This window comes from Gossypium arboreum, chromosome 7 (assembly GCF_025698485.1).
Source record: "Gossypium arboreum isolate Shixiya-1 chromosome 7, ASM2569848v2, whole genome shotgun sequence".
Taxonomy (NCBI): domain Eukaryota; kingdom Viridiplantae; phylum Streptophyta; class Magnoliopsida; order Malvales; family Malvaceae; genus Gossypium; species Gossypium arboreum.
The window spans coordinates 79,100,050-79,124,640 of record NC_069076.1 but is presented as its reverse complement, the minus strand read 5'-3'; the positions used below and the strand labels follow the sequence as shown (position 1 = coordinate 79,124,640).

The window sequence follows — 24,591 nt, the reverse complement described above, 5'->3', positions numbered from 1 at the left end:
TTTGGGACGAAAATCCTCGAGGGGGAGAGTTGTAATATCCTGATTTTGGGCCTAGTCGGAATAGTGGTTTCGTGACCACAAAATCCAAGATAGAAATAATTATTTTATGATTATTTTAAGGTCTATGATATGATTGCATGATTGTGTGAAAATTTCGTGAAGAAATTTTATGCATAAAGTGCCTAATTTGAAATTTGGGACTAAATTGAATAAATTGCAAAACTTGTGTTCTAGAAGTATTTTGCATAAAATTGAATTAGATTATTAATTAGAGGTCCTTAAAGAGTAATTTTACCAATTTCTAAGTCTATGGACAAAAATTGGACATGGATGGAATTTTTGGAAAGTTTAGTAGTAAGGGCATTTTGGTCATTTAGGGGTAAAATGAATTAAAATACAAAATTAAAAGCCAATTTTGCTCATCTTCAACCCCATGGCCGAATATAGCAAGGAGAAACCATGGCTAGGGTTTTCAAGCTTCCAAGCTCGATTGTAAGTCCGTTCTAGCCTCGCTTTTAATGATTTTTACGTTTTGGAGTCCCAGTAGCTCGATTTAGCTTATGCTAGCAATAATTTAACCTAGGGTTTATATTTGGAAAAATACCCATAGGTGAAATTTGTGCATTTTGGTGTTTTATGATAGAATATGAAGTTTTAAATTATGTTAGACAACTTGTGCTACTCGGTTTTAAGTGAAAACGAGCAAAAGGGCTTAATCGGTAAAAATACCTAATAGTCATAAGTACATGTTAGAGTGAGAATTTGATGTTGCCATAGAAGGAAAAATTATCAGCATGTCATAAAACATAAGAAAATAGGCTGAATTTTAATTTACGAGCTTTGGGGCAAAAGTGTAAATATGCAAAAGTTTAGGGGCAAAATTGTAATTTTTCCAAAATATGATTTTGGGTCAATTTGAATAATGTGAGTCCTAATTAGACTATATTTTAAATGATAGAGCAAGGAAAACTGAAATTGGCTAAAATGGGGAAAATACCAAGTGGTGGACGAAATGGTAAAATAGCCATTTTAGCATACGAGGTAAGTTCATATGTAAATGTTGGTAACATAGTTATTATTTTAAATGTTTTAATGTTTTTAAATGATATGATAATTATTATGAAATATTATACTTGTGATAATTGTTTGATAATATGTCAAATTATGTGATATACTTGGAAAATATGAAATACTACCGAGTATCGATATCGGCATTCCGTAGAAGATGGTTGAGACACATGATTGGGAAAAAGGTCCCGTTGAACCTTAGGAATGGATTAGGATACAAGTGACATGTCACTGGGATATTTGGGCATCCGAACTCGTTGAGTTGAGTCCGAGTTCACTTATGGATGCGAGCGTCCAACTCGTTGAGTTGAGTCCGAGTTCGTGAGATGTAACTAGGCATCCAAACTCGTTGAGTTGAGTCCGAGTTCACTTATGGATGCGAACGCCCGAGCTCGTTGAGTTGAGTCCGAGTTCACTTATGGGCGGGTTACATGGTAGCTTGGCTACATATGTGGCACTTATGTGCAAACTTTCCATGTATCCGAATTATATTCCGATGTGTTCAACGGGTAAAGTTCTACTCAAATGGAGGAATACTCAAGATGAAAGGGACGTATTGGTAAGTGTTGTGAAATGGATAATTTGAACAAGTATGTACTTAACCCTCGGGTTGAAAACTCGATATAACAATAATATGGTAAGATGATAAATGAAAAGGTGATATGAATGTCTTGGTGATGATTATGCAAATGATATTTTATGTTTGTTTATATGGTTATGTTACTTGCTATTTGCATGTGAGCTTACTAAGCATTTATGCTTACTCCCTCCTTTTCATTCCTGGTAGTGTTGACAAGCCAGCTCGGAAATCGAAAATGGTCGGAGGCACGCTCACACTATCCGTATACCATCTTGGCATAATGGCTTGTATATTTTGAGTATGGCATGTATAGCATTATAATCATTTTGTATATATGGTCTTATGATATGGTTATTGAGTGGTATGGAAATAGAAATGCTTGGTAATGATTAGCCATTGGAATGGCTAATCATGATCATATTTGGTATTATGTATGTCAAATTGTTAGCTAATCCATGGAAACCATGAAATAGGTAAAATTTACCATAAAATAGATTCAGACAACAGCAGTGACGTGAGTTTGAAAAATCACTAAAAATAGTATAAATGGAATTAAATAATGAATAAGTTATGGAATCGAATCTTGATGAGTCTATTTTCATATGGAATAAGCGAAACAGGTATATGAGCTATATTTTATGAGATGTTTAAATTTTTGTGAAACAGGGCCAGAGCGATTTCTGGATCCCCTGTTCTGACTTTGGAAATTCACCATAAATTTTACAAAGATAATTAGAAGTCACGCTTTATATGTACAGATTCCTTATTGAGTCTAGTTTTATTAGAGACAAACGGCATAGTCATTGAAGCTCTGTACAGAGAGATATATGATTCGTAATACACAGAGGTCAGAGTAGTTGAACCCTGAAACAGGGGAGACTTTAACTAATAAACTGTACTAATTGGCCCAACCAAAATTCTAGAAAAAATTAGTAGATATATATATGAGTCTAGTTTCAGGAAAAATTTACAGAATTGGATTTCGAGTTTCGTAACTCGAGATATGATTTTTAAAGCGACTGTGATGCAGTTAGCCAGCTTGTCTGGAAATTTTAAAATGAATTGTATGAGCTGTTTAATTAATGAATTAAGTCCGTTAACACCTCGTGTTCAACTCCGGAAACGGTATTGGGTATGGGGTGTTACAACGTTGGCCCTAATGTTAACACAGAATTTCAATATTCGTACACCCAAATAATGAAGGTGGAAAACAATTGGTATTGCTCTTCTTTGAGAATCCAGAAATAAGATTAAAATAAAGCTTTAAAGCTGGTTCAAAAAACTTGGCCAGAAAAATCACACCCTTTTTTATTTGTCTTGCTTAGAATCTATTTCGATTCTTCATTTTAATCTAGTTTTTGAGAAAATTGAAAAGGGAATTTCCTTGTTCTAGGATCTTTTATCTTTGCCTTTAATCATTGGGTTTAGACATTACTTCGACAATATTTAATCATTTCAAAAATGGCAGCAACATGCCATTATTTCTATCTTTTTTTTTTCTACCAAAGAATCATATGAACAATTAATTCCCACATGATACACTTTTGATCAAAAGAGTTTTATCAATTCCAATAATTTTTCTTTTTGATTTGAAAATAGTTTGAATAAGATCCTTTCAATTTCTATATCACAAATAGACTTACAAGGTTGTTCCAACTTATTCATTTCCGTTAACTAACCCTAGATCCTTGCCCATGAAAGATGGATGTTTCTCTTCTAACTCTAACAGGACTAGCGCCATTGGATCATCACTTATTCAATAAAACCTTGAAATTAAGTCCAAAGATCCTTTGAGTAAGAACCATTGGATCATCACTTGTTCAATCAATAGAACAGATATAATAAATAAAAGTTCAAAGAAAAGAAATGTTTGTCCTTTGATCAAAATAAGCATAAACTAAATGAGAGTTTGAAAGAATAAAAAATCTTTCGATTTACAAATAATATAACTTTTTTTTAAAAAAAATTTAGGTTCAATTCCCAGGAAAAGTTGGAGGGGTAGCAAATAGTCCTGTTTAAAATCTAATCTCGTAGACAGAATTTCCTCTAATGTAATTTTAGTAAGATGCCAGAGTTTTAGAGAAAAGAAAGATGAAAGAATTGAGAAGAATGAAAGATGCTCTCATTTTGTTGCTTGTAAAAAATAAGAAGAAATAACCTCATATTTATAAGATTCTCAAAGTTGTAAAGTAGTCCAAAAAATTTAACGGTCATATTGCAACAGTCATATTCCAATGGTCATATTGTAATTGTCAGACTACAGCATTCATATTTTTGCATTACCAACAAATTGTAAGGATGAAATGCATTCTTTAAAAATAAAGTAATTGATTTTCAATATAATATATATTTAAAATATATATAAAACATATATATATTTTTAAAATTCATAACTTCTTTTAAGAATTTCAAATTAATTATGAAATAAGCATACAACAAATCCATAGAATTGAGAAACAATAATGGATGTTGCTCAACAAATCTATATTATTTTTGAATTTAACTTCTCAATTATATATGATAAAATAACTATTTTATTATATAAATAAGTTTTCATGAATATGTACGTGCTCCATTCCAAAAGGATGCCCATGTTTGATTATTTGTGTCAAATGAATTTAACTTTGACTTGTATTTTAAAATATTATATGAAATAATATAATGTTTTATTTACGATATGGAAGTTGTAATTTTGTTTTTCATATTCTTTTCTTTGAAATTGTTTTGTTTATTTATGAGAATTCACTTTGAATTTTGTTTTAAATGATTAGATTATGGTGTTGCTACTCAATGTGTCTTTACCTTGATTTTATTCTCCCATTATGCTTTAAATATTTTTTAATAAAACTTTTGATATACACTTTCATTGATATCTTGCTTTAATCGCTTTTTAATATACTAAAAATGAAGGGTAAGATGAAATTTGCATATATGCATGTCTTTTAAATGGTTATCTTTAATATGCAAATGAGTTGATCATCATGCATATGCTTATTTCTATACTGATATTCAATGTGTTTAAAAAAAATATTCCATGAGGCAATATTTTGAAACTTAAATTTTCAAGGAACGTATTTACTAAGGAGAGTATGTTTCAAAATATGTAAATGATTTTGGGGAATTTTTAAAATCTAATTTTTTAAAAAAATTGTTGTTAAAATTTCAAGATATAATAACATTTAAGATAAATTTTACACATTTATTTTTAAATTATTTTGTCGAAATATTATTAACCATTCTCAAAATTTTAAATACTAATAAAAAATTAATAAAATGATTAGATATATTTCAAAATATTTTTAGTTAATCTAAAATGATTTCAAAGTGTTTTTAAGCAAAGAATTCATCCCCACAAAGATCCATCGTTTCTAAAGATAAATTGCAAGAGGGTAGTCCACAGGGGCAAAGGATCCATTCTCATTGAAAAGGATCAGTTTAAAAGGATGGATACTTTTTGTCATCTAATGATTATTTTTTTTTTCAAAAGAATGGATCTTCTATCGTGCAGAGTTATAACTAAAACACGATTTTCACCCTTCAATAACTATTGTCTCCAATGATTATAAATTTATTTAATGTAAGAAAAAAACCCATAAGTGCATACCACTTTTAAGTGGATCAACTTCTAAAAGGAAGTTAAATATTTTTTTTTTAAATGATGAAAACTACCAAGACGTAGTTAGTATGGAGAAAAACCGAAAACTTAATAAGAGTTTAAAATGGATTCTTCCATTGAAAAAAAAAAAAGAAGTTCGAACTTATTAAAAAGATGTTAATGGCGAATGGCCATTTAAAAAAAAAATAAAGGAAAGAACTTCAATAATTTTGCCAAAAACGAAGAAGAAGAAGAAGAATGGTTCATGTTTCATGAAGAAGATGGCATTTAAGTTGTCGTTAATTAATGACAGTCGGCCATTTTTGTTAAAAATGGCGTAAGGCAATGAAATATGGCATTCGGGTAAAGTCGACAAATAAAATAATACTCAGATTTCACTATATATGTCAACAATTTAGATTCTGAAATTGTAGATAATTTTCATAACCTAATCTTGTCTCTTATAAGTGAATTAAGATTGATGTCACATCAAACGGTCCTGTAAGTTTATCAATATACCTCATGAACACTCCAAGAAATAAGAGATCGATATTCAAGCTAGAAATTAAGAAAAAATTCATTAAAGATTTATTTTCTTCTTTTAGAGAACTTTAATGCAAATCTTTATCGAGTTTAACATTATCTTTTAATGAGATTAAACCTTGTAATCAATTACTTATTAATGGTTTTATTTGTTTACTCATTCCAAACCTTAGCAAAATGAGAAATTCTAGTTGAGCTTTGAAATTTAGGGAAAGAAATTTCTATTTTAGCCTAAGTAAAAGATAGGAATGGTAAAGGTTATTCATTATCTTGAATGGTATCAATTCAACATACTGAATTGAGAAAATTCGTGGCAAGTGAAGCTAAGGTAATGGAAGTGTAATGAGTTGTGGACCGAAGCCTGTAACATATGCACATATGTACATATGCACATATAACATCTTATGGAGGTCAACTGATGAAATGGGACTTATTTGACCCACTTGAACTAACGCGATTCGTGAAACACATAGAGAAACACATCTACTTGAAGTCTTGGTGGCCCAATGGAACACTTCAGTAAAACTAAAGTTACTATGGTGAATATTGTAAATCCTAAGGGATAAGATTGTATAGAGTTTAAATCCCTTAGGAATATCATATTGTAGATAGACTTTGATCTCAACTATTGATGTAGTACTGTTGGATTTGGGGTAGCTCAACTATAAATAAAGGTCTTCCCCCTTATTTGTAATCATTTCACTCAAAGGTATTGAATATATTTAAGAGCATTTATTCAAACACGTGGCGTGCTTAAGTTTCTTGTGCCTTTTCTGTTTGCTTTTTGCTTATTTGCCTTTTAAGTTTTGCTTCTACTTTATTTTAGTGCCTTAGAGAATTTCCTTTATGAATACTCACTTTCAAGAGAAAGGCAGACTTAGGTGGATTTGAAGCAAATGAATAGCTGAAGGCACCGATTGACATGACGAAAGGAGTAGACGAGCAGATTGAGCCTAGGGAGACCCGTGGGAGAGGTAAGAAAACTAGTAGATCGAGGGATATTTCTGTCGACTTTGTAAAGTTGAGTGGTTATTTATTGGTTCAATTATATGTGCTTTTTAGACTTTTAACCCAGGATTTTATAATTTAATCAACTCAATACAAGTTTTTCTATTCTCGAAATAAATATTATTTATTAAATTAATTTTAATTAAATAATTTTTTCAACCCAATTCTATTTTCATTAAAGTCATTGCAACTTTACCGTAAAAGAATCGTGAGAAAATATATTTAATTTTCATATTCAATGGATTCACAATGATCAATTAATTTAATTTAATTTTGTATTTCAATTATTTAATTAAAATAATTCAAAAACTTAAATTAATTATCGTGTCATTTTCATACTTAGTGAGAAATGACATTCATTTCTAAATATAACTCATTTCTCTAATTTTATAATTTCTATCCATTTTGTTCATTTGATTCAACATGCAATCCATTTATGGTTTCAAAGAGCTAGGGAATAGATCAATTAGACATATGTAATTAAAGCTCAAATGATTTATAATTAAGTTTTAGTTTTTCGCCTATTAATTATAAACTCATTTAGTCACAAAGTTATTTCACTATAGTATTGTGACTGAGCTCTCCCCAATTACATACCATTAAAAAGCTACTCAATCAGTGCTCATTCAATGACCTTGTCATAAGTGTGTTACCATCATAAGATATCCTTAATCTCTTTAGGATAAATTCGTTCCCCAATATGATCCTATTTTATCTCATAGTAACCATTATATCTTCTTTCATGAAAAGTCAGTTACTATCAATTAGTAATTAAGTCATTCATTAAAAAGAAAAATGACTCATGGCCACGTTTACTTTTCATCTATCATGTAGTGCTAATGAGAGAATATCATTTACCTATTTCTTGGGCTATGAATTTCACTATTCTGAATGATTCTACATACTGCAGAAGTCGTATACCCAACAACCAGGTTTTGATTCCTTATCTATTTGAACTCAGACTTTTACTTACATCAAAATATACAAATTACACATACATAGTCCATCACCCACTTAGGATTAAGGTATGCCACACTATAAATGCCACAAGTGAATAAATGCATAAATGGATTTAGGATCTATTCTACTTGGGTCCTATCCGATGTCTTACTAGTCCAAGCAGTCACATCTGTGTCTCTATCTTCTAAGAGTCATTCGCATTGATGCTCAAGACAAAGAGTCTCCCCAATTGGACTTGATAAACAGAATATTAGGTTTTTCAATCGGTTTGCTCATTTTTTATTAGACTAAAGACATATTTAGGTTTATCTACTAATATAAGTTATCTTTTCGTTTATCTACTAATATAAGTTATCTTTCCGTATTACGTTCTAACCACGTAATACTGCTTAGTACTAGTTAAACATTAGATAACCAATGAGCTAATATTTGCTTCCATTTTGATTTGCATACAAAAACCATTGAGGACAATATATAAAGGATATTAATGTAATTTATGGATAATTTTGTTAAACCAATTTTTTCGAAAAAATACAAGTATACAAACGAATATACTAGACTTAGGGCACCAGATCCAACAAGATATGCATCAAACTTTGTGGGAAAAGTAGTGATGCAAACTAGGTAGTTAAAACGAGTAAACGCTATGAGTGAGGTACATCTTGAACACTTTCCTAGTGTTTTGCATTATGACTTACCATTGGCTTGGTAAAGACACAAGGACCCTTTCAGAGTTTTGAAGCAGGTAAGTCGAAGGGCTTACAAACCAGAGTTGGCAAAAATACTCAAGGTTAACCCACTATTCAATGTGGACATGCCTAATCCTATTTGTGTGGATCAATAGGATCCTGATCTAGGCAAGTCACAATGGAGGCAATTAAGAGCAATGGGCTCTAGTCAACGAGATTTACAAAAGAGAGAAATGGTTTGAGTTAGGCGACAGTGGAGACATAAGCCAAGGAAAATGTTTCGAGGGGCAGAACTAGCTGATAGAGAGACTAGTTGGGAATCGACTGAGGCATTGAGACAATTTCAAGATGAGTTAGACCAGTGTTATTTTGAGAATGTGATGAAGGCGTCGCGAGAATGGGTGGAGGAGAATATCACAAATGTACATAGAATGTCTCATGGAGTTCAACTGATGAAATGGGGCTCATTTGACCTACTTGAATTGGCTCAATTCATGGAACACATGAAGAAACTCATCTACTTGAAGCATTGGTGACCTAGTGGAACGCTCTAGTAAAACTAGAGTTACTATGGTGAATATTGTAAATCCTATAGGATAAGATTGTATAAAGTTTAAATCCCTTAAGACTTTCATCTTGTAGATAAGCTTTGATCTTAACCATTAATGTAATTTAAACTGTATCGTTGGATTTAAGGAAGCTCAACTATAAATAGAGGCCTTCTCCCTCATTTGTAATCATTTCATTCAAAGTTATTGAATATATTTGAGAGCATTTAATCAAACACGTGGTGTGCTTAGTTTTCTTGTGGCTTTTTAGTTTACTTTTTGCTTTTTTGCCTTTCAAGTTTTGCTTCAACTTTATTTTAGTGCCTTAGAGAATTTCCTTTGTGAATTCTCACTTTCAAAAGTAAGGCTAATTTAGGTGGATTTGAAGCAAAAGAATCACCTAAGGCCACGTAATTTAGTAGACTAAATTTCTAGTCCTATGACAGAAGTAAATAGTTAAGATTGAATCATTAATCTTATTAATCATTTCTCATCCTTAGTGAATATTTTTAATTACCAATTCACCTCCCTTCATAAATTTCGACCTAATGATACATTCACTCATGAATTTTTGTACTAACAAATTCTTTGGCTTTGTATTTTATAACAATGTCCATTTTATCATAACTCCTATCATAAAAATGAAAAGAATTAAAATATCATTAAAATTAAAAAAAGTATAATAAGAATTAAATGAATAAATTTAAAAACATAACTTTTATTACAAGAAAAAGAATTAAATTAAATTATAAAATTATAAAATATTTTTTTATTTCTCAAAATATCCATAGAGTAAATCTAGTGATTAATATTATGTGTTCATCGATCATAATATTAATACTAATATCTTAAATGAAATCTCAAACTTAAATATATATTCTAATTATTGGTCAACATATTTAATATAAATATATAGAATAATATAAAAAATAAAAAGTTTAATTGAGTAGGATGCCCTTAAGCTATATTTTTGTTTGAGTTAGGTATCTGAATTTTTTATCGTATTAGATACTTAAAGTTATAATTTTGTAACTATAATTTTGTAACTAATGTTAGTCTTTACTGTTACACTCTATTAAAAGAAAGTGAAAATCAATCAAAAAGTGTCAAGTCGCATTATTAAAATCTAATTAAATAAAAATATTAATATTAAATAAAACAAATAATATTTCCCTCCCTAGCCCCTCCTTCTCCCTCTCCCTTCCTGTAATGGGTGGTGCGTTTAGTTGCGATTAGTGTAAAAATAGTAGTGATAGTGAAATTAGATACTGTAACATGAGACCACAAAACACATGAACTGCACCCAATCCCACCTCCATATTCTCCCTCGCACTCTTTATTTTTAAATAACAATTAAATACATTTAGTTCACTTATTATTTGTTCTTATAAGTTTAAAGCAAATAAAAAGATTATATCAAAACCATTTGTAATAATTAAAAATATAACGCTTATCGTTGATATTATTCGATAAGTTTCAATTCATTTGAAAAAATCAAACTCAACAAACAATTTTTGTAACATAAAAGGTGCTGTCTGTAAACTTAAATCTCAATAAAAAGTGAATTTTGAAGCATTTATTAGTTTTTTTTTTCCATGATGTTCTTTAGTCTCCATTAATCTTAGTGTACGGTTTAGAACACGGCATTGTAAGAACTGAAGAAATAAAAATATCCATAAAATATGGAAAACTTATTTAACAATGGAGGGGAGCAGGAGGGTGGGAGAGAGAAGATGGAGAGGGACGGTCGAGAGGAAAGCCTCTGTTTTAAAAGCAGAAAACATTGGTAAAGAAGTTTGAGTATTAAATTAAAAAATTTATAAATGTGAAGGGTTAAATTTAATGAATTATTTAGAATTAGGATTAAATTGATAGAATATATAAGTATTGAGGATTAAATATGTTATTATACCACTTAGAAAAAAAATTATATTATTAATTTAATGGTGAGTTACCAAACCAAGAAAGAATTCATATATTAATGCTTAAATTGAAAATTTTAAAGTTAGGTGGCCAAAATAAGAATAAGGGCATAGTTCCATGACTATTTGAATGGTTTACCCTAATTATAATTAATAAGGATAAATATTATTTTAAAATAATTGTAAAAATATAATATTATAACTAAAATTAAATTTTGTATTTATATGTGAAATGATTTTAATGTTGTAAAACACTTTTTTTAACTTAATGCTGTAAAACACTCTATTCATTAGTCTTTTAGAAATAAAACGTCTAAACCATATGGAACTAAAATGGTTGGGTAAACTACGTATTGGTTATTTTTTGGTCACTCATTTTAGATAATTTCAATTATTTAATTAATTAACTTTTAAATTCTAAAATTTAGAAATCCTCTTTGTTATTATATTGATTCGAATAAATAAACCAAATTAATAATAAAACTTAAATGAAAAATTAATTCAATTTTATAATAAAAAAATTAAAGCTAAATTTGTATAAGCTCAAAATATTTGAGAAAATGAGAAAGAAAAACTAGCATTGATTGAGAAAGAAAAGTGGAGACATCGGGGAATGTGTGAAAATATAATAAATTTTAACAAAATTTAATATATTTTTTATAATTTTGAGTATTTTATATATTTTTATAAATTTTAATACTTTTGAATTTTTATATATTTTTTCATTTTTATTTTTTATTTTCTTAGTTTGTAAAATTATAAAAAATTAGTATAATGTGTAAATATTAAGGATCAAATTTTTTTTCAAAATCACGATTATATCAAGCCTAGTCAGTATTATGTTTAGTGACTAAATTCATTTTAAGATTTAGTGACTAAAATTGATAATTTATCTAACAAAAGTGATTAAAGTTGGCAACTAATCTAAGAGAAGTGACTAAAATAACAAATTTTTTAAATGGACGGGTAAACCTGGATGACTAAATATGAAGTTTACCCAAAACTTTGTATTTTACCTGAAAAAAGTTAAAAACCCTAAACACCTTGAAAATTCTTATTTTTTATTCAATATCGATGGCTACTGCGATTCAACAAAAGACTTGTAAAATCTTTCAAATCAAGCTTTCCTCTATCTCTATCTCTTTTTCGCTTTTCTGGGATATTTTTCCTTTTGCGTACAGATTGTGAAAGGAAAACTTTTTTTTTATTGTCGTTTCTTATAGGGGTTGTTTCAAAGAAGATAGGTGAGATTGGTAGAAAAACATGGTTGGCATTAGCTGCATCCTTTTCAACCCGTCCAGTTTTAGAGTGTAAGAAAAGCAGGAAGAGTCGCAGTGGCAATCTTTATAATTCCACCAAAAAGTGTTAGACAGGATCATAAATTTTGTTTCTTAAATGTCTTGATTTAGAACTAGTTTAGGAGAAGCCCTGAAAACATAATTACTATGAATTGAGTTGTTGTATTGGAATCATATGTTTTGATGGTTAGATGATGTTCTTGACTTGATAATTAGATTTTAAGTGAAAGAGTATAACCTCAAACACACATGTATTGAAATGGTTGTCTCAGATGTTTAAATCTTGGTGTGAAGAATATGATAGAAGGTACCCCTCAGAGTATGAAGAGAGAGATGTAGAAATGGTTAAACACAACAAAAGGGGTCTGAATCAATTTTGTGGTCTGACTTCTGGAGAGGTGGCCAAGAAGTAGAGAATCTGTTGAAAGGAGCAAGGCAAGAGCAATGAAGTCGGGACTGATTGATAGAAAAGAGAAGATGAGTTCCAATGAACAGCTATGGTTTAGGACCTGATGAGTATCATCTTAATAATATGCTGTTTAGTTTGACGTGTATTTTGATGTTTGAATGACTTGTTGCTAAGGTTATGCTATTTTATTTATGATCACTACTGCACCAAAACACAATGCTTTTACATAACCGTTAAACTTTGTTTGATATTTTTGATATTTAAAAAATTAATTAATGTATTTAATGAAATATAGAAATAAATCTTTATCAATTGAACCTAAGTATTTATTTAAAATATAATAAGAATAAATATGATATATTTTATTAATTATATGAACTATTTTAAAACTTTAACTAAATAAAAATTTGGCAAAAAAATCAAATTAAAACAACCAAAGTTGAGGGAACATGTTATTTTAAATTATACACATGTAAAGAGGATAGATCATCCGTATAAAAAATATATATTTCAGAGATTTTGATTTTAATATATAGAAAATAAAATTATAAATATCCTTGGAAAAAATTAATGAATAAATAATATGTTGAGTAATTAATGTATTTTGTGTCAACGATAAATGAAATCTCTTTTTAACTTGTGATGTTGTATTATATTAAATGTATTTGGTGTAGTGATACATATAAAATTTGTATTGTTATTTATATGTATATATAAAATTTTAATTTAATTCTACATATTTTAAAAAATTGAATATATGTATATTTATTTTATATTGAATTAATATAATTATTTGTTTATATAATATCTCATGTAAAATTGTGTTAATTCGTAATTTGTTAGTGATTTTTAAAATTGAATCAAATAAAATTTTATGTATAAAATTACACAAAATTAAAGTTCATGCATAATATTGCATAGGCATAATGATTTATTTAACCCTTTAACTTAATAAAAAAAGGTCGTTTTAACCATTCATTTAATTTTTCGTCTTTTAAGTCCTTAAACTTGTTTATCAAATTACCCAAAAAGATAGAATAGTTAATTTTGTTAGTGTGATATACACATAGATGATATATTAGTAATTAATTAATTTTTTAAATTTAAAATTCAAAAAATTCAAAATATTTAAATATATATTTAATATATTTATTTTTAAAAATTAATTAATAGCTAATATGACATATATGTTGATGTCATATCAATAAAATAAATAAACATTAACTTTTATTTATTTATTTTAAAATGATTTGATAAATAATATAAGTTTAAAATTAAAAAAAGTAAGATTAAATTAAAAATTAAAATAAAAAGTGATTATAAAGTAGATGTATCCTAAATAATATAATGAGTGGTTAATCTATTTTGTGCCATGGATTCTCTTTTTACTTGTGATGCTATGTCGTTTGATATATACAAATACTTTGATTTTGAAGGAAAATATCGGAAACGAGGGAAAAAAAAAAAACGTTTTAAATAGCCGTATATAAATGAAACCAAACCATCTAAACATTCTCTCTCTCCCCAATAACATTCTCATTATACTTCCTTCCTCTCCCAACCCCCCCCCCCCCCCCTGTCTCTCTCGCTTCGCTCATTCTTTCTTGTCTCTCTGCAATGGAGAAACCGCCAGAGTTAGATTTGGAAAAACACAAGGCCATCAGAATCCTGGGCAAAGGGGCCATGGGGACTGTGTTTCTCGTCCACGACATCTCTACCGACCCAACCGCTCGTTCCCCCTTCGCCCTAAAGGTTGTGCAGAGATCCAAACATGACGCCGACCGTCGAGCTCGTTGGGAAATTGGGGTCTTGAAAACCCTTTCCCCTCCCGACCCTGCCCTTCAACACCCTTTTCTCCCTCGTCTTTTGGGTTGTCTCGAAACCCCCGACCTTCTTGCCTGGGCTGTCCCTTTTTGCCCTGGCTCCGACCTCAACGTCCTCCGTTACCATCAAAACGACCACGTTTTCTCCCCCTCTGTCATCCGCTTTTACCTCTCCGAGATCCTATGTGCTCTCCAATACCTGCATTCCCTGGGTATCGTTTACCGGGATCTCAAGCCCGAAAACATCCTCATTCAACACTCCGGTCACGCCACTTTAACTGATTTCGACCTTTCCCGCAACTTAAAGAAAAAACCTCCCTCAGAAATTTTAGCTGACGACAAAAAGGTTCCTAATTCTTTGCCTCAATTTACGGCTCGACGTAAACATCGACTCAAGTTCTTTCGATGGATCCCCGTCGTACCCGATAACAAATATAACTATGCTTTGAAGAAAGCGAAATCAGCCCGAGTCAGCCCAGTGAGTCGACGAAAGCTGAGTTTCTCAAACGAGGAACGTTCCAACTCTTTCGTGGGCACCGAGGAATACGTGTCACCGGAAGTTGTACGTGGGGATGGACATGAATTCGCAGTCGACTGGTGGGCTTTCGGAATTCTAACCTACGAGATGCTCTACGGGAGGACGCCGTTTAAAGGGAAGAACCGAAAAGAGACGTTTCGAAACGTTTTGACCAAAGAGCCCAAGTTCATGGGTCAACCAAACGCTTTAACGGATTTGATCGGACGGTTATTGCAGAAGGATCCGGAAAAGAGGCTTGGATATCACGGAGGCGCGTGCGAGATCAAAGAGCACGCCTTCTTTAGAGGGGTCAGGTGGGACCTCTTAACGGAAGTGTTACGGCCGCCGTTTATTCCGCCGAGAGACGATGGTGACTTGACGACAGAAGTATCCCCAGGAAATTTTGATATAAGAGAATATTTCCAGAGTTCGAAGGCTCCAAATCCGAAGTCGATGCCACCATCGCCGTTGTCGGATCATAGACGGAACGTTTCATTCACAGGGTACTAACGCACATGAAAGGTTCAGTTAGATAAAATTATTTTCCTTTTAGTTTTCAGTTCGTAGTGTACATAACATAAAGGTAGAAGACGATGTTAAAATGGCAGGATTATAACTTGTAATATTTGAAAAAAAAAAGATTTGTCGTAATATATAATTGTTAAGACAGTTATCATACTTTTTGCCTCACTACTTTTTTTTTTCTTTCTCTTTATTTACCATTTTGCATTCTTCTTTCATGACGCGTGTCTTCCACGCTCCGCCATGAGGCTTGAATTTGACGTAGAGAATTGCTTCCTCCTCCATCCTATAAAAGGAACCACAAATATGTTTGTTCTTTACAGTAAAAGAGATTCTTGCATTTGCTAGTAGTAGTTCTCCTAACAACCTTACAGATGAAGGGTTATGGGTAATTATTCGATTGTAGAGTTTGTGGAAACTCTCATTTTATGGAAATAATCAAATGCATAAATATATAGATTGTTCATGTACCATCGTCAGACTTTATATTATAAAATCTGGCAAATTAAACCTTATGCCAAAAAAAAGGTGATTTGTAATAATGTTATGCTATGTTGGAATAAACCAATAATATATATTTGTCTTTTTGATAGTCAAATTTGTAGGGAAAAAAGTAAAGTAATGCATTTTCACAATTTCAGTTTCGTTTAACGATGGAGAAGAAAGAAAGTAATTCATTATAATTATTTTTCCAATTATAACTTCTTTATGAAATAATTAAATAAAAGATTAAGAGGATGATAAAGATATTTTATATTTGATTTTTTAATTTATAATTAAATAACTAACTAGATCTCTTCTAAATAATTCACACATTTGACATTAGCATGGGACTTAGAATTTGATATCTTAAAGATTTTGGGGAATCAACCTTAGTTTTGTCATTGCCATTGAACTAAGCTTCATTGTCTTATATTTATATATTTATTTATTTTATTTTACTTTTCTTTCATCAAATCAAGTAAATAAAAATTGAATGAATATTTAATGTATGCTCAATGTATAATTCTCAAGTGCTGTAAGTGAACAACAACATGACATTTCATCATTAATAAGATAAAAATAATGGACTTATAAATAAATACTAAATAACTTTATTTAAATTAAACTAAACTCGAAATCTAAAACCTAAAATTTAATATAAACCCTAATTCCTAAACTCAATCATAAACCTTATAAACCCAAACTCATATAAACTCTAAATCCAAAACCTAAAACGTGAGCAAATATAACAATTATAAGGGTAAAGTACATCAACAGTTACTAAACTTTAAAAAGTTACAACTCGGTCACTAAACTTTATGAAAAAAAATAGTTGCTAATGTTACTGAAAAGTGAAAAATTAGTCACCCACTAACATTTTCCGTTACAGACCTAACGGGACAAGTGACGTGGCTCGTTAACTAACTAATGTGGCCAATTAACTAGCCATGTTGGGCTTGAGCAATCGAAGGAACATCATTTTGGGGGGTGGGAAGGGACAGGCAGAAAAGAAAAAAGAAAAAAGGGAAAATTGAAATTTGGGAAAATGGTTCTAGAAGAGCTTTTCAAGCTGTTGAAAACATCATCCATGGCAGCAATGGTCATCTTTCATCTTCTACTTCTGTTTCCATTGAAGCACCAAAGGGTTATGTAATGCCCTATACCTGACCCGATTTATCGGACTTGGATATAGGATGCCACAATACAAAAATACTTAACAAAAGTTTTACAACAACAAAAACCATATTGAACATACTTCTTATTTATATATATTCTTTCTAAGTCAAAAGATTTTAAAAGAGATATTTACTAAAAATAACAGATTTTCGAAAGTAGTTTAATGCATTACAACTTAAAACTTTGTTAAACCTACTTAATCATGGCGTAGAGTATTGTTCGCCATATTCCTGCGAGTGCCCCTCTGTATGCATAATATCGCTCTTCAAACTGCCAGCTAGGCACATTCTTGGCTTGGTCTCTTCTGACATACCGGTTCAATGCCAAGAATTGCAATACCAATAGACGCATGTAAGTTCAACAGAACTTAGTAAGTCTCAAGCAATATTACCTTTATTGTTATTTTTGGATTCCTCTAATTGAAGATTTTGGACCTCCCTTTAGACTTTGACGGATACTTCTTTAATTCCTGGTGGATAACTATACACCCATCTCTACACTTAACCACCTTATACACATTTCACCCAATGAGCAGATCACAAGCTTCACACCATAATGTAGATCCTACTTCACACCATACAACCATCACGTGGGAAGCCAGATTACGTTGTAACTCAAGGTCCCAATAGATGGTGATTATACAGTCTAGGGTTGAAGCTTAACTAGGGTTTCAAGTTTAAAAATGTTATGCTATCAAAGGATAGAGAATAAATGGGTCTGTATTTGACCGTTGTTATACGAGCACAACAACGAGTTCTTTTTATCAAAAGAAGATACTTTATAAAAATCAAACGTTACGAGAAAGAAACACACAAAGACGTTTCAGTATAATCAAGTAATGCATCTTATCCATCACTACTAAAGGCGATGACTCGGTTATTATAACATGTGATAGCATTGGGGTATAACAGATTGTACTAAGAAGGTCACCGCCTTCAGTGGAGAGGGAAAACACGGATTACTTGATTATACTGGAAGACGCCTCACCATTTCTTTCTTCGTGCTTATGTTTGAGTGTTATGAAGCGTGCTCATCTAATGAGGATAAACTCATTATGGTGCCCGTATTAGCACAGTCAACTATGAACCCAATTATGCTACATCCTTTGACAACATAACCTTTGTAAACTTGAAACCTTAGTTACACTTCAATCCGAGATGATATAATCACCAGCAGCTTGAACCTTGAGTTGCAAAGTGATCCCGGCTTCTCAAGTTATAACTCCATACTCACACGATAGGTGAAATTTTATGTTATCGAGATCCATAACATCACTATAAACCCAAACACAACTTAAAACTATGACTATACCTCTCTCAATGTAACACCCCAAACCCGACCTAGACGTTATGGTTGAATTTGGTGAAGTCACATGAGAGTGTTTTAGAAAATGTATTGACCTTCAAATCGTTCTTTTTATTAACTTTTACTCAGTTCGGGAAACCAAATTCTAATTGATTTGATTCAAACATCTCTTTTATGTAGAAGCTTTTGAAACCCAAATAATTAATTTTACCTTTTATTTAAAAAAACCTTAGTTTTTAGGAAAATCGTGTTTTGATGAGTTGCAGTTTAAATAATCACAAAACTGTCATAAGTCCCAAATTAAAAACCTATAACATCTAGAAATAGGGCCTAGTCGGAATAGTGGTTTCGGGACCACAAATCCGATATCAAAACATGTATTTTATGATTATTATAAGGCCTAAAATATGAGTATATGCATGTGTTAAAGTTTCATGAAAAAATTCTTTGAGTAAGGTGTTCAATTGGAAATTAGGGACTAAATTGAATAAATTGCAAAACTTGAATTCTAGAAGCAATTTGTATGAAATTGCTTTGGATTATAAATTAGAAGGTCTTGGAGAGTAAGTTGCCCAATTTCTAAATTTTTGGACAAAAATGGGCTTGCATGAATGAAATTTTAAAGAAATGGCGTAAGGGTATTTTGGTCATTTGGCTTTTTAATGAAATAAAATGGGAAAAATCAAGCCAAAATCAGCCATTCTTCTTCTCTATGCTGCCGAAATTCTCTTGTCACCATAGGTAGGGTTTTCAAACATTTCAAGCTCAATAGTAAGTGCTCCCAAGCCCCGTTTTCAATGTTCTTTGTATTTTCGAAATCCCGGTGGCTTGTTCTCTTCATTTCTACTCATATTTCATGCTAGGGTTCATGTTTAAAAATTTACCCATGCATGGTTTATTTGTATTTTGATGGATTATGGAGGATATGAAAGATGAATGTGTGTTAAACATCTTTTCCTAGGTGATTTTCATGAAAAACCCTTGTAAGGACCATTTTGCAAAAGTTGTAAAATGTGTGGAAGAAATGATAAATAATGGGAAATATGGGCTTCCATAAGAGAGAAAAGTGTTTGGCTAGGCTTGGGTAAGATAGAAATTACATGTGTTTCATTATACGAGCCTAGGGACTAAATCGTAAAAATGTTAAAGGTTAGGGGAAAAATGGTCATTTGGGATGGGGGTGAGAATTAGACTTGTAATGTATAATGTGGGCTATTAATGATATAATTTTATTATTATAAACCCCAAAGAATAAATTTCGGAGGTCGATCGAGGTAAACGCAAGGTTTCGGAATAACCGAAACATAACTCCGAAACTAATACCAGGTAAGTTCAGATAATTTAAAGTAAACCCCTAATATGCATAATTGTATGCTTTATGAATGCATGATGATTGCATTTATTATTGGCATGAAATATCATAGAAATGCATATTTGATGGTAACATGTGAAAAATGTCTCGGTTGAGGTTGACGAAAGGAAATTCTATGGATAAACCCTGATTGATATGTGTAATGAGATCCTGCATGTGTTGCAGTAAGGATTTAGCCTGAATGGGTAATATGTTGGTCTAAAATATAGAAAGGATCTACCCCAGACGAGTGTTCCTTGAATGATCGAGCCTCCCGAAGAATATGTGTGCATTATGGATTTAGCCCGGACGGGTAATTCGATTAGGATCTAAATTTAGCCTAAACTGGTAATTCATATCCGAGCTCACTAAGGGTGTTTGTCGCAATAAAGGATTTAGCCTAGACTGTTAATCCCGACATCACCTTATGAGTTCATAAAATGGGGGATTTAGCTTGGACCGGTAATCCCGCCATAAGATGTGAAGTTCGTGGGAGTGCATACATGGAATGATCATTCGTATGAATTGATGGTTGATGGGTGTTCCATCGAGATTCCTTAGAAACTCAACGAGATTAACATGAGATGTTAGTTTAAATGAGATGTTGAATGATGAGCTCATCTAGTTAAATTTCATGATGTTTGATTATGTTATTAACTCATTGATTGAGTGCATATAATAGGGAACCATTTCTTAAATGTTGGTTTCCTTATCTATCATGGATGCATATTAAATATTCGGTAAGTTTACTTTCCTGTTATTCGAGCTTACTAAGCATGTAAATGTTTACTCCTCTCTTTTTCCCTGTCTCACAGAGCTCGAGGACTCATAAGGACTGGAAGGCGATTGGAGAGTCAATATACTATTGACTAGACAAGCTTTGGTATAAGGACATTTCTATTTTGTTCAATGGCCTGTATAGGATTTTTGAGTACTTTGTTATATGTGTCATTTGCTTTGCCAAATAAAGGCATGTAAAAATATGTTTATATCTTTGTATATGGCCATGAAAATTGGCTTAATTGAAGTAGGCTATGACCTACGAATCTATGCAAGATTTTATTTACATGTGATGGGTTATTACCAATTGTCAATGAGTCAAATGAACGAGCCAATTTCGGACGAATTAAAGTGACATGAAAACTCATAAACCCCAAATGGGAAATAACCTTTCATGTTTGAAACCAATGAAATGAGGTTTCCATACAACTAGTTTTATTAAGATTATTTACAAGTGTATAATCATGTTTTTCCTTGAAATCGGTAACCATTAAATATAAGTGATAAGAAGGGTGACCAAAAGCTTGGAAAATAGCCTATAGGAGTCCATATGGTTAGACACATGGGCATGCGTCTAGATCGTATGTGACACACGGCTTTCTCCCATAGGTGTGTTCTATGGCCGTGTCTCCCCTGCACTTTAAATTTTCAGCTCAAAGTTGTACACAGGTAAGCCACACGGGCGTGCGCCATGGCCGTGTTAAAAAGACTATGTTGTCCATGGGCAGGCAGCACGGGCGTGTGCCATAGCCGTGTTGATAAGTCAGTGTTGCACACGGCGGAAGGGCATGGGTGTGTCCCAAGTCACACGGGTATGTATGACCACACGGCCTACTCATGTGGGCGTGTGATACCTCAAATTAAGGAAAGATTCCTAAGATGCCCAGGGCCTATTGAACACTCCTGGTTTTGTCCCGAACTGCCTTAGGGTGCGTCTAGGGCCTCGAAGGCCTATATAAGGGACGAGTTGTTTATGGGTGAAAAGGGTTAAAATTTTAGCGAAAATTTGCGATCCAATTATTGTGTTACAATTGTAAAGTCTCAGTAATGCCTCGAACCTTATCCCAACGTTGGATACGGGTGAGGGGTGTTACATTTAGTGGTATCAGAGCTACGATTTAGTCAGTTCTAAGACTATCGTAGAGGATGTTAAAGTATGGGGCTGAAGAATTCATAGCTAAAGTTGACGATGACGTTGAAAGAGCCGAGTTCTGGCTTGAAAATACTACACGGGTGCTAGATGATTTGTCGTGCATACCCGAGGAATGTTTGAAGTGTGCTGTGTCCCTTTTGAATGACATTGCATACCATTGGTGGAATACCGTATCCTAGGTAGTGCCGAAAGAAAATATTACTTGGGATTTCTTCCAAGCAGAGTTTAGGAATAAATACATTAGCCAGTGATTTTTGGACTCGAAGCGAAAGGAGTTCCTAGAACTCAAACAAGGGAACAAGATTGTAGCGGAATATGAGAGATAGTTCGTACGACTAAGTTAGTACGCAACTGAATGGGTCCAAACTGAATCGGAAATGTGTAAACGCTTTGAGGAAGGTTTGAATGAGGACATCAAGTTGTTGATTGGGATCTTTAAAATACGGAAGTTTGCCGCATTGGCCGATCGAGCCAAGAAGGCTGAGGAACTTAATAATAAAAGAAAACAAGCTAAAAGAGAGGCTCAAGTTGTGAGCAAGAGGTCTAGCAGTAAAACACTTGTTTTCCACGAAGAAAGCCAAGAGCCAGCATGAACGCTCCACTTCGTCAATGGGATATTCAGGTAAAGCGAGAAGCTCTAAGCGACGAGGTCAGAAGTCTTCTTCCCCGATGGTGACTAGTGTGGGGAGTGTAGACGACCAAAAATCGAAGTGTAAGAGCTGCAACAAATTTCATTTCGGAGAGTGCTGAATGAAGAGTGGCGCATGTTTCAGGTGTGGTTCTTTTGATCACTTCCTCAGAGACTGCCCAGAGCGAGTTGAAAAAAAAGTGGATGTAACCCCGAAATCGAGTACTCCTATTTCTCGAGGTAGACTTCTGAGATACCCTGGAAGTGCTAGTGGCAGTAGAGTCGTGACTAAAAATGCTGCAAAATCAGAGGTTCGAGCCTCGACAAGAACGTATGTGATACGTGCTCGAGAAGAAGCCTCTACTCTTGATGTTATTACGGGTACTTTCTCTCTTTTTAATATAAGTGTTGTTGCTTTAATTGACCCGGGGTTGACGTATTCATATATCTGTGTGAAATTGGCTTCTAGTATGAACATGCCTGTGGAACCTACGGAATTCATCATTAGAGTGTCAAACCCGCTAGCAGATCAGTCCTAGTTGACAAAGTCTATAAGAATTGTCCTTTGACGATTTAAGGTCATTGTTTCCCGTCTAACCTTATGTTGTTACCATTTGATAAATTTGATGTAATACTTGGTATGGATTGGTTAGCCTTGTATGATATAATTGTAAATTTCGGTAGTAAGTATATTAAATTGAAATGCCTGGATGGTGAGATTCTGCGGGTCAAATCAAGAGAATTGGGTCACCGGTTGTAATCACGACTATGGTTGCTCAGAGATATATGAGGAAAGGATATGAAGCCTACCTTGCATTTGTACTGAATACTAAGGAAACCGAGCCGAAGATTGAGTCTGTACAGATAGTATGTGAGTATCCAGATGTATTTCCAGAAGAATTACCCGGATTACCTCCTGAAAGGGAGATAGAATTCGGTATTGAATTGATGCCAGGGACAACTTCTATTTCTATTGCTCCGTACACAATAGCACCAACTGAGTTGAAAGAGTTGAAGGCACAGTTGCAAGAGTTAACGGATAAAAGATTCACAAGGCCATGTTTTTCACCTTGGGGTGCCCCCGTATTGTTTGTAAAGAAGAAAGATAGTTCAATAAGATTATGTATTGATTATCAGCAACTGAATAAGGTAACCATCAAGAATAAGTATCCTTTACCAAGGATTGATGACTTGTTCGACCAGTTGAGAGGAGCCACTGTATTCTCTAAGATAGATTTGAGGTCTGGCTATTATCAGCTGCGAGTTAAGGACTCGGATGTACCTAAGACAGCTTTCAGGATGAGGTACGGTCATTATGAATTTCTTATTATGCCGTTTGGGCTGACGAATGCACCGGCCGTTTTTATGGACCTAATGAATAGGATCTTTCGGCCGTATCTGGATAAGTTTGTCGTTGTGTTCATTGAGGACATTTTGATCTACTCTAAGGATGAGGCAGAGCATGCAAAGTACCTAAGAATCGTGCTACAGACCTTGTAGGAAAAGCAGCTGTATGCCAAGTTTAGCTTGAGTGAGTTTTGGCTCCAGGAAGTCAAATTTTTGAGTTATATTGTTTTGAATGAAGGCATCTGAGTTGATCCATGTAAGATTTCTACAATTGTCGAATGGAAACTGCCTAAGAATATAACTGAGGTTAGAAGCTTTTTGGATTTAGCCGATTACTATCGAAGGTTTGTGAAAGGATTTTCCATGATAGCGACTCTGATGACGAGGTTACTACAAAAAGATGTTAAGTTTGAATGGACGGAGGAGTGTCAGCAAAGTTTTGAGAAGTTAAAGACATTGCTGACTGAAGCTCCTGTTTTAGTATTGCCTGAGCCGGGAAAAGAATTTGTGATAGCGATGCATCCTTAAACGTATTGGGTTGTGTGCTTATGCAAGATGGCAAGGTGATAGCCTATGCTTCAAACTCTAGATCCCTAACATACCAACACACATCTTAACTACCAGACTAGTAGGCCTATTCTGATGTGAAATTACAAATACTTAAATATAAGCCCATTGCTCAAGTATCAGGCTTAATTCAGAAAAATACCAAAATTTACCTAAGCTAATGCTTGAACTTGGGACCTTTCAAACACTTCCCAAAACACTTAACCACTGAAGCAGATACACATTTGTGTGTAACAATTTAACAGAATCAGAACATGAAATTTAGGGCGTTACAACTCTACCCCCTAAAAGAAAATTTCGGCCTCAAAATTTTACCTGA

General features: G+C 32.7%; 1 protein-coding gene across 1 annotated transcript; it reads left to right on the top strand.

The window, feature by feature from the left end:
• The first annotated feature begins 14,128 nt into the window (after nucleotides 1–14,128).
• On the top strand, nucleotides 14,129–15,638 carry LOC108483103 (serine/threonine-protein kinase UCNL-like). The gene has a single exon (XM_017786319.2). It carries the CDS (start codon nucleotides 14,238–14,240, stop codon nucleotides 15,468–15,470), a length of 1,233 nt encoding a protein of 410 aa, XP_017641808.1. The 5' UTR covers nucleotides 14,129–14,237; the 3' UTR covers nucleotides 15,471–15,638.
• Nucleotides 15,639–24,591: the final 8,953 nt, after the last annotated feature.

Coding starts and splice junctions, on each gene's coding strand:
- LOC108483103 (XM_017786319.2), top strand. CDS start 14,238: ATGGAGAAACCGCCAGAGTTAGATTTGGAAAAACACAAGGCCATCAGA.